Source organism: Lycium barbarum, chromosome 9 (assembly GCF_019175385.1).
Source record: "Lycium barbarum isolate Lr01 chromosome 9, ASM1917538v2, whole genome shotgun sequence".
Classification (NCBI taxonomy): Eukaryota; Viridiplantae; Streptophyta; class Magnoliopsida; order Solanales; family Solanaceae; genus Lycium; species Lycium barbarum.
In genome coordinates this window covers 89,423,053-89,438,811 of record NC_083345.1, presented here as the reverse complement: position 1 = coordinate 89,438,811, position 15,759 = coordinate 89,423,053, and the positions used below count along the sequence as shown (strand labels likewise).

General features: G+C 38.4%; 1 protein-coding gene across 1 annotated transcript; it reads right to left on the bottom strand.

The window, feature by feature from the left end:
• Positions 1-14,057: 14,057 nt before the first annotated feature.
• On the bottom strand, positions 14,058-15,249 carry LOC132612027 (uncharacterized). The gene is made up of 2 exons (XM_060326375.1): positions 14,620-15,249; positions 14,058-14,507 (listed from the first exon to the last, which is right to left on the bottom strand). The coding sequence occupies exons 1-2, from the start codon at positions 15,247-15,249 to the stop codon at positions 14,058-14,060; spliced, it is 1,080 nt and encodes a 359-aa protein (XP_060182358.1).
• Positions 15,250-15,759: the final 510 nt, after the last annotated feature.

Genomic DNA, 15,759 nt, shown 5'->3' with positions numbered 1-15,759 from the left:
CAAAAAGAGCTTAACGAATTGCTGACAATATCCCCTTGTAAACATAACAATCCTTCAACTTCCAATTCAATCCAACATCAACCACAATACCAACAACAATAATATCAACACTTACATACTAAAATATAATCAAATCTATCCCAAGTCGTCCCTCAAAACAGCCTTTAACCCTAACTTTACCCTTATTCAACTTATCACTTCCTTAAGTATATTTCTTTTGCTTAAAACCACCAAAACTCTTGATAATAAACTCAAACACAAAGGTAGGAATCATATACATACATTGAGGGGTCTAGGATACCAAGAATTCAACTTCAACTCAAACTTCCATGCTCCAAAACATCAATGAAACCCTAGGAACAACCTTTTTCTTCTGGATATCCAACCTGTGCATTTCCAATCAAACTCAAACAGCGCAACTCTTTCACAAAAAACAGTCACATAAACTAAAGCCCGACAAGGGCGAAAAACCATCCAAAACATATTACAAACCAATTATCCAAAATCAAAATGGAAATTGTCCAAAACAAGGAACCAAACCACAGAACCAAATGTTATATTGTGTTAGATAAAAAGCGTTACAAGGGCAACCATAGCATCATCATGGGGGGGGGGGGGGGGGACAAGATCCTTTAGATATCCTCCCACTCATGACCTCTGCATCATCAGAGCAGCCGTCACCCTCCACTAGTCTCCTCCTCCCACCATCTCCCTTGGTCTTACTCTTAAATGAATATTGCTCAGAGTCGTCATCATCCTGCACGGGCATCGCCTCGCAGGGATACATCTTCTTCCACGGGCCCTACTGAAACCTCTCTAGGCTTTGAGGTGGACCTTGTCACAGGACTTTTTCTTCTCCCTCGCCCTCTCAAAGTCACAACGAAGTTGGCCATGATATATGGCCAGAGAAGCGTAGATGGCTTGTAAGGTAGAGAATTACTCACCTATCTCCTTCTGCATCTCCAAATAGCCCCTCATTTCCTACCTAGTAAAGTAAACCCCGTAAGCACTAGAAGAACTAACCTCCACCAAAGGCCTGTGCAGACCCTAAAACATCGCCATCATCTCATCAAAACGAGAATCAATACGCTCAAACGGACCCTGAACATGGGCAGCTCTACCCCTACTCCCTCCCTCACCTACACTAGCACACGCACCCTCATCAGTCTTCCTCTTTGTACTCTAGATTTATACCATGACCAACCACCCGTAGTGGGTGGAAATCAGCATCAGAATCAACCATGTTTTCCTCATTATTCTTGTGGAACCCAGCTCTCTTACGCATCGGAGTGATCAATGACGGAAATATCAAACTCGACGCCCCATGCCTCAAGAAATCCTTCCATTCTTCAATCACCTACGAACGCACATTCACATGCATGTCATCCAGGATGCAAGAAATCAGAAGGGTCATAGGATAGGTACAGAGGTGACATTCCTCGGAGGACAGACCCGACGGGAGATGATATTTAGCCACTTCCTTGCTTTTGTCATAAATTTATAACTTACAATCCCCACCTTAGACCAACTGTAGTGGGTCGTATTTTTTCCGATTCGTATTTCCACTTGCCTCATTTAAAAAGGAAAGTGTCCCGGGGAAGTACGATTGTCAATCGTACCGGGAAAATCGAAAAAATATGCTTCTACGTAATGGTACTCTAAATGTACTTATTTTTAGAGTCGCCACCTAATTTTTAGGAAATTAGGAAAAACCGAGTCGAAAAGGGTTCATTTAAAAAAATTATTTCATGATTATTTTAAAAGAAGCCTAATCTACACAGAGTCTAGGTAAGGGTTCTGGGGATTCCTTGGAAAAGGTGTTAGGCACCCCAGTAGTAAGTATCCGCTAAATTGCGGTTTACCTACGGGTTCTTTTTTTTTTTTTGCATGAAAACCACCAAACCAAGTTTGGCAGTGTTTTATTAAAAATAGTAAGTTTTCTGTACAATAGAGGAAAGAAAGAAAACAAAAGAAAACAAATGAAAAAAGATCCTAAGAAACAGGAATGAAATGTAAACTACATCCAAAGACTATATAGAAGCTTGTCTACTGCAGATCCTCTGGCCTTGACTTGATACCATCTAAAACACCTACAAGCTCTCACCAGGTGCTATGGTTCAAACTCAAAATGAATACATATTCAGGCTTCTAGGATGGAGTAGAATTCCTCCATTTTCCTTCAGATGTAGCTGCTATCTCCTTGCCTTGATGTTGAGCTTTGTTTGCCATTGTCTCAAGTTTCCTGAATGAACCAATCTTTAGAAGTCTTACAAGAGAATGAGCTTCAAGCTAATACCACTCTTGTACTCTTTCCAAAGATAGTTTCATACATGTACATGTTGCTATTCATGGCATGTTGAAATGTAGCCTTGTTGCTGCTACTGTTTTCCAATTGCTATTAATCTCCAGGAATATGATGGTCCTTAGCTGTCCTGATCCTCATGTGTGGTATATCTGACTTTTTTGTGTTTAGAATTTTCCTTGCTTTCACAGGAAGTGAAGTAAAACTATGAAAATGGTGATCACCTGCAAAATCAAAAGCATAATTAGTTAAAAAATCAGCCAGGCCATTTCCTTCTCTCAGAACATGCTCCACCCTCACTTCCTTATCCCTCCTCAACCTTGAAATATCATTTATGATCATTGATATACTCCATGGAGTCTCCCACTGTCCAGTTAAGATCATCTTCATAGTCATTGAGTCTGTTTCCATCACAACTGGCTACAGACTATGTGTAACACAATACTTAAGACCCTCATGTAGTGCCCTTGCTTTAGCCATCAAATTTGAGCCATATGATATCCTTCTTGCTGCTGCAAACTGGAAATCACCTTCTGCATTTCTAATACAAAAGGCCACAGAGCTTGGTCCAGGATTTCCCCAAGAAGCTCCATCAGAATTACATTTAAACCACCCTGGCATAGGAAATTCCCATTTCACTATCTTGCTTACAATTCTTGGCATGTATGCTTCAAAGACTTGTAGGATCTGAGGTATGCATCTTGGTAAGTTGTTCTACCCTGGAAACCTCATTCTACACATATGATATATGATCATATTTATCTCATAAATAACTTTGTTGATGGACATCTTCCCTCCCTGTAGAACTGTATTCCTCCACTTCCATATCAACTTTAAAGATAGTTCTGAACTTTGAGGGGCAATCTGCATTCCGCCAGACCTGAAGAATCTGCCTGACTTGTTGAAATTGTGTTGTGATGCAAACAACAGTTTTAACATAAGTCCACACTTTTGTAGCAACATTTCCTGTAACAAACAAATGATCCACAGTTTCATATTGCCTATGATCACAACAATAACATGTTGCCTCAGTATCTACCCCAATACTTCTTACTACCTCTCCAACTGGTATTTTGTACTTCCACAACCTCCAGAAAAGGAAGGATATCTTAAAAGGTACACCTGATATCCACATTTTCTTAAAGACATCTGACCTGACTACTTTGCTCCTCAGAACTTCCCATGCACTGCCTACAGTGAATTTGCTTGATGCTGTCACCATCCATCTTGGCCTATCCCACTCTTCTTTTGGTTCATGAAAGTGCAATTCTTCTAATATATGGTCCACAATATCCATGGGGAATAACTGCTGCAGTCTTCCTATGTTCCAACCATCCTGCAACATAAGTTCTTTTACATCTTGAACACTCTCATCTATCACAAAATCATCAGGAATAATGTGATATAGAGCCCTTAGCTTTGTCCAGTTGCCAAACCATACATTTGCAGTTCCACTCCTTGGTTCCCACCATATTTCTTGTTCTATATTATCTCTAGCCTCTATCATTGCCTTCCATACTTGAGAACCTCCCTTCCACTGCACATTCTGAGGACTGTACTGTTACACCTTAGAAAATTCCCCATTTACGTATCGTGAATAGACTAACGAAGAATACGAGTATACGATATTTTCATAAGGAAGGAATGACGTTTGATGACCCTAGTTAAGATTTCAAAGGCATTTGAGATAAGAGAAGAAAGTTTGCCGAGAGAAGGAAAGGCATACGATGTGTATCGAAAAGGAATTACGAGTAACGAGTTAATGATAACTAAATGGTGATTTGGAGAAGAGTTATAACGTCCCTAAGATTGTCAATGAGGTGATAAACAAGTGCTAAGAAGGTTCCCTATGGATTGGAGATCAAACGAAGTGACAAGAAAAAGATCAGTGAAAAGATGGGTTATATGGTTGATTATACGGACCGTATAATATTATACGGCCCGTATAATGGACCGTAGGATTGTCACAGAATGAAGTGGTGATTTCATGGTCACTTGTATGGACTGTATAAAATTATACGGCCCGTATAATGTGCCGTCAAATTGACACAGAGTGGGATGGTCACTGGAGCAGCTTTACGGTCACTTATACGGACCGTATAAATTTATACGGACCGTATAAGCGATCGTATAATGACGTCGGGACAGATTTCAAGTTTTAAATAAGAGACCCAAGTTCATTTATTTCATTTTTCATTTTCCATTCTCAACATCTCAAGACATCTCTAGAAGCTTCCACACATCTCATATACAAGAATCCAAGTGAAATTGATGATCAACTTCATCCAATCAACAAAACTAAGTGTGGGAAACACATTGAAGTTCATCTACGCCAAGAAATTTCAAGAGAAGTGAACTAGGGTTTTGGTGCAAGAAGAGTAATACCACTCAAGGCTTATTCCTACACCATCTAAGGTAGGTTTTATGGTATTTACATGTTATTTAAGGTATGAAAAAGTTGAAAACACTTGGATTGTAGAAAGATATAGGAAATGGGCCATGAAAGTGTGAATAGTGACATTGTTGGATGAAGGTTTGGATTGAATCATGAATATTGGTTTGTTGTGGTTGTAAGTATGTTGTGAATAACATTTAGACCATGGAATAAGTATTATATATGAGAAAACGCGATAGTGAACTATAACCACAATTTTGGAGAAATTGAAGAGGAATTGTGAAATGCGGATATTGTAGACGAATAATGACTATAACTATACTATATTGTGAATATTGTTATGAACGTTTGGGAGTTGATATAGAATATGGAGAAAGTAGTATAAACAATGGAAATGCTACCCAATTTTGTCTAGCTTAGTAAGCACGTTCTTATAATTGCTTAGCTAATGTTAATGCGAATTCTTTTGAAGGTAAAGACGTGATCATTAAAGGAGAATGAGCAAGCAATAGAGTAGTTAAACGGAAAAGGTATGTGAGGCTAGTCCTTTCTTTCTATGGCATGAATCCGATGGCATGATTTCTCCTTCTTCTCCATGAATTCTCTATATTTCGGAAAGTCAAGAGTCTATGATCATGAATAGTTATATGAGATAAGAGATGTGTTATGAGTTCAATAATGATGTTGTTTGTTGTACACACTCACCTTATATACTATTTCCTTCAAGGTGAGGCAGAACACTATTAGGTTAAAGATGTCTGTTATGGTATACACTCACCTTATGCACTATTTCTTTCCAGGTGAGGCAGGGTACTTATAGATGTCCATAATGAAATCGGGGGATCACGACCTTACGTCACCCCGAAAAAGTATAGTTGTCCTTGAGTCTTTATGCATGTATTATGATGAGTATACTATGATGAGCATATCATGATGATGAGATTACACCGTACCTATATGGACGGGCAGACATACACACCACTATAGTGGGCAGCTTATACCCCGGACGCGGGAGGCTTGGACGCAGGTTATACTTTATCACTCCGTACCTATAAGGATGGGCAACTTATAAATTATTGCATATATGATATGATGATGATTATGAGTAAGTCAGCATGTGTCGTTTCTTTTATATGTGACAGTCATATATAGTTGCTCCTTATTGATGCTTTCACTATCTCATTGGCGTATCATTATTGTTTATGCCTCTCATACTCAGTACAATGTTCATACTGACGTCCGTTTTCTTTGGACGTTGTGTTCATGCCCACAGGTAGACAGGGAGGTGATCCTGATCAAGACTCATAGGAGCTAGTAGCTCATTTGAGAGCACTCCATTGTTCGGAGGTGCTTATGAGTATTCTTTTGTGTACATATATATTTTGGGAATGACAGGGTCTTTTCCCGTCCTTATGTCTAGCACTCCAGTAGAGGCTCGTAGATATACAGTGTGGGTTATATGGTCTCACAAGGTCATGTGTATATCATCATTTTGATAGCGGAGAGGCTTATGTATATAAAAGTATTTACGTTCTGAAATGTAAAATGATTTTCTTATGATTTGAGTATAAATTTGATAAAAGACATTAAATGAGCATGATGAGTGATAGAACGGGCGGTGCTCGGTGGTTAGCCTCGGGTACCCGTCGCGGCCCCTAGTCGGGTCGTGACATGTGCCTTTTACAATATTTGATCCATATGTAGTTTGCCCATAGAGTATTTGTTGTCCTGAATTTCCACCAAAGTTTTGCACATAAGGCTTTAGCTACATCAAACAAAGATCTAAATCCTACTCCTCCTTCCTCTTTTGGCTTACACAAGTTTAGCCATGATGACCAGTGTCTTCTTCTACCTTTCTCACTATTATTCCAGAAGAATCTTGAAAATATTTTGTGCATATCATTGATAACACATTTTGGAGGTTTGATGGCTGACAACAAATGTATTGGCATACTCATTAGTACATTATTGATCAGAACAACTTTTCCTCCAAATGATAGGAATCTTCCTTTCCAAGTCTGCAACCTATTCTTGAATTTCTTGATCAGATCATTGTAATCAGCTTTCCTCTTCCTTGAATGTGTGACAGGACAACCCAAATATGTAAAAGGAAAAGTGCCTCTTTTAAAACCAATAATATTCCCCACGTGTTGTATCAACACATTAGACACTTTACTGTATACATAGAATAAGCTCTTGCCTTTATTGATAAGTTGGCCTGATACCTGCTCATATTCATGTAATACCTGCATAATTAGCTCCAAAGATCGAGCATCAACAGATGAAAAAATTATTGTGTTATCTGCATATGCCAGATGATTCAGGGTGATCAGAACAAGATTAAACAAGTCATAAGAGTCATGGGAGCATGAGTCTACCCTAAATTGAGTAAGGTCAGTTAAGGTCACAATAATCATAAACAAAAAAGAACTCACATAAAAACACCCACAAACAACTAGACCTTGGGCATAGGGGATCATGATTCTATATTTTTAAGTCACCAATACCATACTTGGACTGAACAACACAAGAGAAAATGGAGATAACATGTGAACATACAGGTCTGGAGCTACAAACAAACTAGTAGACACCTTGTTTATCTTTCAAAAGCAGATTTTTGCCCTCTATTTTAGCATCAGACTAAATCCAGCAAAGTTTAATTCCCCCTTTTTTTATACTCTGTACCTATTCAAACAATAAGGGTGTGTAAATGTCTGTCTTCCTAACATTTCAAAACCTAAATTAAACACAACAACATTCTATAATAGCCTAGCTAGCAAGAGAAAAGAAAATAAAACTACTACATCAAAATGAGATCCACACAACATAGTCTAAACGAAAACAACCTCCCTTTTTTTATAGCAGATTCTAGGCAAATATCAGTAATACCCACAGATTCAAAGGTGAATTTTAGGACTTCAGGGATTCTACTAATAAGAAAATTCCAGAAAAACCTTAAGTTACCCCTTTAAAAGAAGTTAAACCATTGAAAGTGATTCTAAACCAACAAATGCTAGGAAAGGATCAACTGTGGACTTGAAAATTTGCACCTTAACAATTTTCTAAATAGAAAAATTTACAGTTTTTTAATGCAGAATCAATGACTAAGATCAAAACTACACCAAACAATTAAGCTAATAGATAAAAAATGGTCTGTTACTATTTGATGCAAGCCGAGTTGCCTCAAGGACACTTCAAGGACCGTCATGTGGAGCCAAAGTTTGGATGATAGCATGGAGAGGACGGATGGGAGATGGAAGAGCATTAAAGTGGCCAAACAAGCAAGGAAGGCCATGTTTGCAAGAGGTCACATTCGCAAATTCAAGATTTCCATCTCCACAAGACTAGCCAAACAAGGCCTTTGCCTCATTGATGGCATTTATGTAATAATAGGGTCTTCTATTATTTAGTTAGTATAAATAGCTAGTCATTTATTTCATTAGGGAGCTTTTGATGAATGGATGAATATTTTGAGTGTTTTAGGGTTATCTCTAGAGAGAGAAACTTATGAGAGGCCTTTGGTAGGCTCTTGTTGATTATTGTTTGTTGAGAGGTTGGTTCCTTGGGAATTCAATTCCCTTGAGGTCAACTTAAGAATTTGGTGTTTCTTTTGATGATAATTTAGAGGTCTTAGTTTTATATAACCTTGGTTGCTAAATTAAATCTTAAGTTTTGTTGAATTATCTATCTTTTCTTTTCCTTTTGTTTGTCTTCTTAATTTATCGTTTCCGCGTACCCATTCTTGTATCATTGTTAGACAGGACCTCATTTACAGCATAAGGAAAAAAAGATCACAAGAAACAGGATTAAATACTCAAATACAATAAACAATATCATATAACAAAGAAATTGAACTTTAATAACTTGATATAGATTATATTGAGTTCTAAACAACACCTTGTAAATCTCATTTCCAAGATCTAAATTCCAGAAGGGGAGAACAACAGAACAAAACTTAAACATGATTCACAAACAAGCTTAATCACTTTACAACAACCTCAAAAACCATCAACACTTCACTCATTAACTGAAACTAGGAAGAAATGTATCCATACTAGTGAAATAAAGCTTCAAACACATATTTAGACAATAATATAATCATTTAAAACTTATAAGAAGACTAAATTGATTCAAATAATAGGATAGGGATATTACCTCTTGCAAAGGCAACCTAAATATAAAATGAGGAGATTGAATCAAAACCCTAAACAAAAAACACTTCACAACCTTTTCCAAGCCTCTTTCTTTCCCACTTTTTTTAATGCACTGTTTTTCAGAGTAATCCCCTCTATATTGAAGTAGTATCTCTAGCTATTTTTAGTAATATTTCTGTATATGTAATATATATTTTAGTAAATTATCAAAGAAATTCAAACCCTTATAGTCGAGCAGCCCCCCCCCCCCCCCCTTGTTTTTTCCAGAAAAAAGAGAGAAGAATCCCCCTACTCATGTCACATGCATATCTATTTATAGAGGGGGGAATTTATCCTAGGGACCAAATGGAAGATTCTAGACCCTTCTAAAATGAATTCCCCTCATGCACAAAATTAGAATTTAAAAATCAAGTAAAACAAAAGGGATCTTATCCTAATCGTACAACTGGCAAAAACAAATCCTAAATTGATACGAAAATGGTACACCTAAGGACAAAAGATTCCCAATCGTCACATAACAGAAACCATAAGCGCACCTTGTCATAGAGCTGTTGGAAAACAATCCCAACCCTACACGTTGATATAACCGTACAATGGGGTGTTTAATCCTTGGGCAAATCACCACACACCATTCCCTATTGTGTTATGGTGGCACAAGTTGGCTATATCCTTTTAGGCTCGCCCATGGCATCCCATACTATGGGAAATGGTGGGGAAATACCACATAGGATAAAAACAATGGGGCATTAATGGTAGAATCACACCAGGAGAGCGGTGGCGCCACCTGGTTGAAACCCTAGCCACCACCAGTTTCTCTCAAAGAGAAAGGGACGAAGTATATTTTAGGGTAAAAAAAATGACGGTCCCAAAAATATTTTTTTTTGGGGGGGGGGGGGGGGGGGGGTAAGTATATTATTTACTTCCCCCCCCCCCCTTAAAGTATACACATTTTTTAAAATACTATATAGTTAAAAAATTAATTTAACACAAAATTCCCCCCGGTAATCGTAATACGTTGTTTTAAAATACGTGCTTCGAAACGAGCCCAATATCGATATACATACGAGCAATTTTTAAGAAGGTAAATAAATATGGTAAAAATGAGCATTTGTTCATATGTCGTCTTCAATTAACCATTTTCCCAAGTCGGGCGGATTGGGATGTGTATCTTCTTCTCAAGTCACATTTGTGACAATAAATAACTTGTAAATTCTTGTAATTATTAATTTTATGAAAAATAATAATTAAACGTCAATTTTCGTAATTTCCACAACGTTTTTGAATTTTTGATTTTGAAGGTGCATCCTAGCTCCGTCTTTTACTCAGGAATTTTGAGAATTAAAATGCGTGCCCTATTCGGCGAAAATTAGGTGTCAACAATTGCCCCTTCGGAGTTCGAGGATGGTGAGGCCATCCTCGAGCTACGAATTTTGACAATCCTATTTTTTATCGAATAATGGCAATTACTGCTCTTTTATGCAAAATTTCAAAAGTATGGCCGGATCCTGGCTTCTGGGCTTCTTACATATCTCAGGCTAAATGAGAATTCAGGCCGTTTGTAGTTCTGACTCTATGAGGAATATAAACAAGAGCTTTTCTTTAAATTATCTCGAGGTGTCTTGGGATAATTATAGGAATATGGCCCAGCCTCAAATTTTGAGTGGCGTACATATCCCTGGCTTTGGGAATCAGGCCAATTGTAGTTCGACTCGATGGCCTGAAAAGGAAATATCCCTTTGACTATTTCCGCTGAAAAGTCCAACCGGAGGCGGTCTTCAAAGGTTTGTGAGTGCAGTTGCTTGAGGTCATGTTTCAATCTCAGTGTAGAAAGCTTGACTCTCGTACACGATTTTTGACCAGTTGCCCAAGAAGCGTTTCACGTTTGCTCCGCATGTCTTGAGTCCGGCTTTTGCTTCCTTCTTCGGTAGCTTCCAGCTCGTCTCCAAATGCTGAGTCCTGCGTGTTAGTTTTTCAAAAGTTGGATTTTAATGTAGTCATATCTAAATGGTATTTTGTCATTTTGTTGACATTGAAGTCATCCTCCAAAATTACATCCGTCCTTTCGCAAATTCTTGTCCGTCTCTTTTCTTTTCTCCTGCAAGTGTGTGTCTTTCATGTATTTTTTGAAAAGATGATCTACTATGGATAATAAACACCATACTTCGACTGGCTCTTTTTTCGTCGTTTTCAAGTGTTTTCATTGTTCAATGATAACTTCTGTTGGGATCTGGCTCGGTCTATACCGCATTTTCGTGAACCTACACACCCCAGTTCGGTTTTCATTTTCATAAGTTCATATGTCAATCATGAAACCCATGTTTTCTAGTGCGGGGGAGTTTTCGTTTCTTACGACATCCACTACCCTTGAAAATTTGGCATCACATCATATTTGCATATCGCGATGACTGTCCAAATCTGGTGTCACATGTCCCGTTATCCACATATCGTAACCGCGGTATACCAGTTGGTCTAACATCACCTGTAGTAAAAAATACCCTAACGTAGACTGCACATCAAGAGTGCAGTACCATATTCCTTTCATGATGACTACTAACCACTGTATCTAGAATTATAACATTTAGTCAGAATTTTCAAGTTAACTACTGCATATTCAAGTGCAGAGTCTTTTCTCATGACTTCCACTATCCCTGAACCATGATTACGTTAACTTGAAATATACTGCGATAGCGACCGCAAATCTTGATTTAGGAATCACATTCGTATTTCAATGATTGTGGACATCAACCTTGGAATTATGCTACCTATTTTTGGCTATATATATGGACGGCGACTTATCCCCTTTGGTATGTAGTCGTTTAATCCATATCGTCATTTTGAGGAATGAAGCTTACCTTGGTGGTAAGACTTACACTTTACTTTTTGACTCCAGGGAATAATACCTGCCCCGTCGATAGGGTTCACATCTCCCAAAAGGATTAGACTCGATTGTGAATAACGACATTTCAATACCGATATCAACGCGTCATTTTAAATTTTTAGATTTTTGGATATCCACTCAGCCAATATATCAAGGCAAGACATGCGACGTCTAGGCTAAGGTCTCAATACCTTGATACAAAACTGTTTTAAGTGGAGACCCAGCTTTTGGTACCGTGATTATATCCTTCAGTAGTCTCAAAACTTTCTTTTTTGTAAAAATCTTCGTGCTCTGCAAAATGAACAAACATATCAGCGTAAAGAAAACTTTACTTGGGGAGGGCTTCGTTACCCTTTCGTACACTCGTTTGCGCCACTATTCCTTGATGTTTCTCCTTTACTTGGCTCGTTGTTGCTACCCTGTTTTAAACATTTTAGCAAACGAGTTAGTGTAAAACATCCATGCTTGTTTTTTCCTGCATCCAGTGAAAAACTTGTCAGTTTCCTATATGGTCGACCACTGTCCCTGCATATGGACTTCTTCCGTTCATATCTCGATAGGAAAGAATGCTTATTTTCCTTAAAATCATTTATTCTCTAGCAGAGCTACGAAAGGTTTTTGGGTGATGATCTTTGGATAATATATGCATATATATTTCAAAAATAATATTTTATATACGGCCTTTTAATGTCATGACATTAGTTACTGAAGCAAGGTCTCCCGTCTCTTCTTCTTCTTCTTCTTGATCTCGACTCGTGAAAATTTTTGAATCCTTTTCAAGAATTTTGCCCCAGTTTGTATATGTCTTTCTACCAACTCCAGTTTTGTTATGTCGAAGGAATTTTTGAGACCCTCTCAAAAATTTTGCCCCGGTGTATGTGTGTACTTGTTAATTCTTGGTTTCACCGTGCTTGAGGAATTTTTGAGATTCTGCTAAAAAATACTACAAGTGTAGAAATTTTAATCAGTCCGTTCCTCAGAACTGATATATTTAAAGAATTTTTGAGGTCCTCTAAAAAATTCTTCCCCTTTTTCCTTATGGGGTTACCTTTATCTTTCTCTCATTAAATCATTTCTGAGGTTTCCTAAGGTTTATTGGGAATTTTGTTTGGAATAATCGAGCTCGGGAGAGCGCCTACATATCCCGTTTCGAGAATCAGGTCGAAACGTAGTTCGCGGTAAACATATTGAATTTTTTTGTGATACCGAACTCAAAAGAGTGCCTACGTATCCTAGATGGGAATCAGGTCATAACGTAGTTCAGAATACGTAAGTTTGGATTTTTTGGTTAAAGTGATCGAGCTTTGAAAAGAGCCTACGTATCCCCTTATAAGTATAGGGAATCCGGTCCTTGCGTAGTTCGTACATGATTTTGGATTTGGATTTTTTCTAAGAAAAATGAAAAATTACAAACAAAGGGAGTGCAACTACAGAAAACCTAAATTATGGAAACTCTAAATCTTCATAGTTATCTTCTTCTTCACACGTAGTATCTCTTGATGGCATATGAATTTATTGCTCTTGGTCACACCTGACCATCCATTTCAGCAAGTACCACAGCTCCTCCTAATAGTACCTTTCGTACCATATAGGGGCCTCGCCAATTTGGTGCGAACTTTCCTTTGTATTCTTCTTGATTAGGGAATATTCTTTTGAGCACCAATTGCTCGATTTGAAACACCCTAGTTCTCACATGTTTGTTGAAAGCTCGCGCCATCCTTTGTTGGTATAGTTGACCATGGCAAACAACAATCATCCTCTTTTCATCTATCAGAGCCAGTTGCTCATACCTCTTGCGGATCCATTCCGCATCGTCCAACTCAGCTTCTTGTATTATTCTAAGTGAAGGAATTTCTACTTTGGCTGGTATTACTGCTTCAGTGCCATATACCAACAGGTATGGAGTGACTCCAGTTGAAGTCCTGGCAGAAGTGCGGTATCCTAGTAATGCATCAGGTAATTGTTCATGCTAGTCTTTGTAGTTATCAATCATCTTTCGGAGGATTTTCTTGATGTTTTTGTTGGTGGCTTTTACAGCCCCATTCTTTTGTGGTCAGTATGCGGTTGAACTCTGGTGAGTGATTCGAACTGCGCACACATGTCTTTCATCAAGTGGCTATTCAGATTAGCCCCATTGTCTATTATGATTGATTCTGGGATACCAAATCGACATATGATGTTGTTGCGCACAAAGTCTGTGACCACTTTCTCTGTCACCGATGAATAAGATGCTGCTTCCACCCACTTGGTGAAGTAGTCTATGGCGACCAAAATGAATCGGTGTTTGTTTTCCGCAGCTGGCTCAATTGGTCCTATGACATCCATGCCCTAAGCGTCAAATGGCCAAGGTGACATCATAACATTCAGTTCTGTTGGAGGAACCTTTATCAAATCTCTGTGAATTTGACATTTGTGGCATTTCTTGACAAACTTGCTACAATCATTCTCCATTGTCATCCAGTAGTACCCTGTTCTTAAGATTTTCTTCACTAGTACGAACCCGTTCATGTGAGGTCCGCAGGTTCTAGTATGCACTTCTTCAATAAATTTTGTAGCTTCGACAGAGTCAATACATCTAAGCAATTCCAAATTTAGAGTTCTTTTGTACAGGACATTTTTGTTGAGAAAGAAACCATTTGCCAACTTCCTGATAGTCCTCTTCTGATTTAAAGTGATTCTTTCGAGATATTCTCCTTTCTCCAAGAACATTTTAATGTCGACGTACCAAGGTTTTTCATCAGTCTCAGCCTCTACAAAAGCACAGCGGGCTGTTGATCTCTGATTTCAATTTTGGTAGGATCAATGTATCTACTGTCGGGATGCTGGATGCTATTGTTGCCAATGCATCAGCAAACCCGTTCTGGGTTCTTTGTATGTGTTTGAACTTGACCTCTTGGAACCGATCTGCCAATCTTTGTACAAGTCCAACATATGGTATGATCTTTTCATTTTTGGTGGCCCACTCTCCTTGAACATGATAAATTAGCAAATCTGAGTCGCTGATTACCTGAAGATCTTTCACATCCATGTCGAGGGATAAACATAGACCCAAGATACACGCTTCGTACTCAGCCATATTGTTGGTGCAATTGAAGCTCAACTTAGCCGCCACTGCATAATATTGGCCCGAGTCTGAAACCAAGACGGCTCTGATTCCTGATCCTTTAAAGTTGACTACTCCATTAAAGTATATTTTCCATCCTGACTCGTCTTCACTTTCCTCGCCTTCAATTGTCAATATTTCATCATCTAAGAAGTAAGTCCACAAAGGTACGGGATTGTCATCTACTGGACTTCTCGCCAGTAAATCTACCAGTGCTTGCCCTTTAACTGCTTTCTGCATGACGTATTGAATGTCGAACTCAGTTAACAACATTTGCCATTTGGCCAACTTCCCTATAGGCATATGTTGGCAAAAAATGTACCTTACTGGATCCATTCTTGAGATCAAATGAGTCATGTAAGAAGCCATATAATGTCTCAACTTCTGAGACACCCAACTCAGAGCGCAACACGTCATTTCTACCAAGGAATACCTGGATTCACAGGGTGTTAACTTCTTGCTGATGTAATCGATGGTCTCTCTTTCTTGCCTGTTTTGTCATTTTGTGCCAACATGCATCCAAAAGCATTTTCTAATACTGACATGTATAGCAGCAAAGGGCTTCCTGGCCTCGGCGGGACTAAAACAGGTGGACTTGACAGGTATCTCTTAATTGTGTCAAAGGTTTTCTGATAGTCTTCCGTCCATTTAGTTGGAGCATCTTTCTTGAGAAGTTTGAGGATCATTTCTATGATTACTGTAGACTGGGCGATGAAGGGTCCAATGTAATTCAACCTTCCTAAGAAACTCATGACCTCTTTATTCGTTCTTAGCGGTGGTAGCTCTTGGATTGCTTTGATCTTGGTAGGATCTAACTCAATACCACGACGACTGACTACGAACCCTAGTAAGTTTCCAACAGGCACTCCAAATGCACATTTTGCACGATTCAACTTTAAATCGTACTTAAGAAGTCTGTCAAATAAT

Coding starts and splice junctions, on each gene's coding strand:
- LOC132612027 (XM_060326375.1), bottom strand. CDS start 15,249: ATGACGTGTTGCGCTCTGAGTTGGGTGTCTCAGAAGTTGAGACATTAT. Junction 14,508..14,619: donor TGGCAGATCGGTTCCAAGAG/GTCAAGTTCAAA, acceptor AATTGAAATCAG/AGATCAACAGCCCGCTGTGC.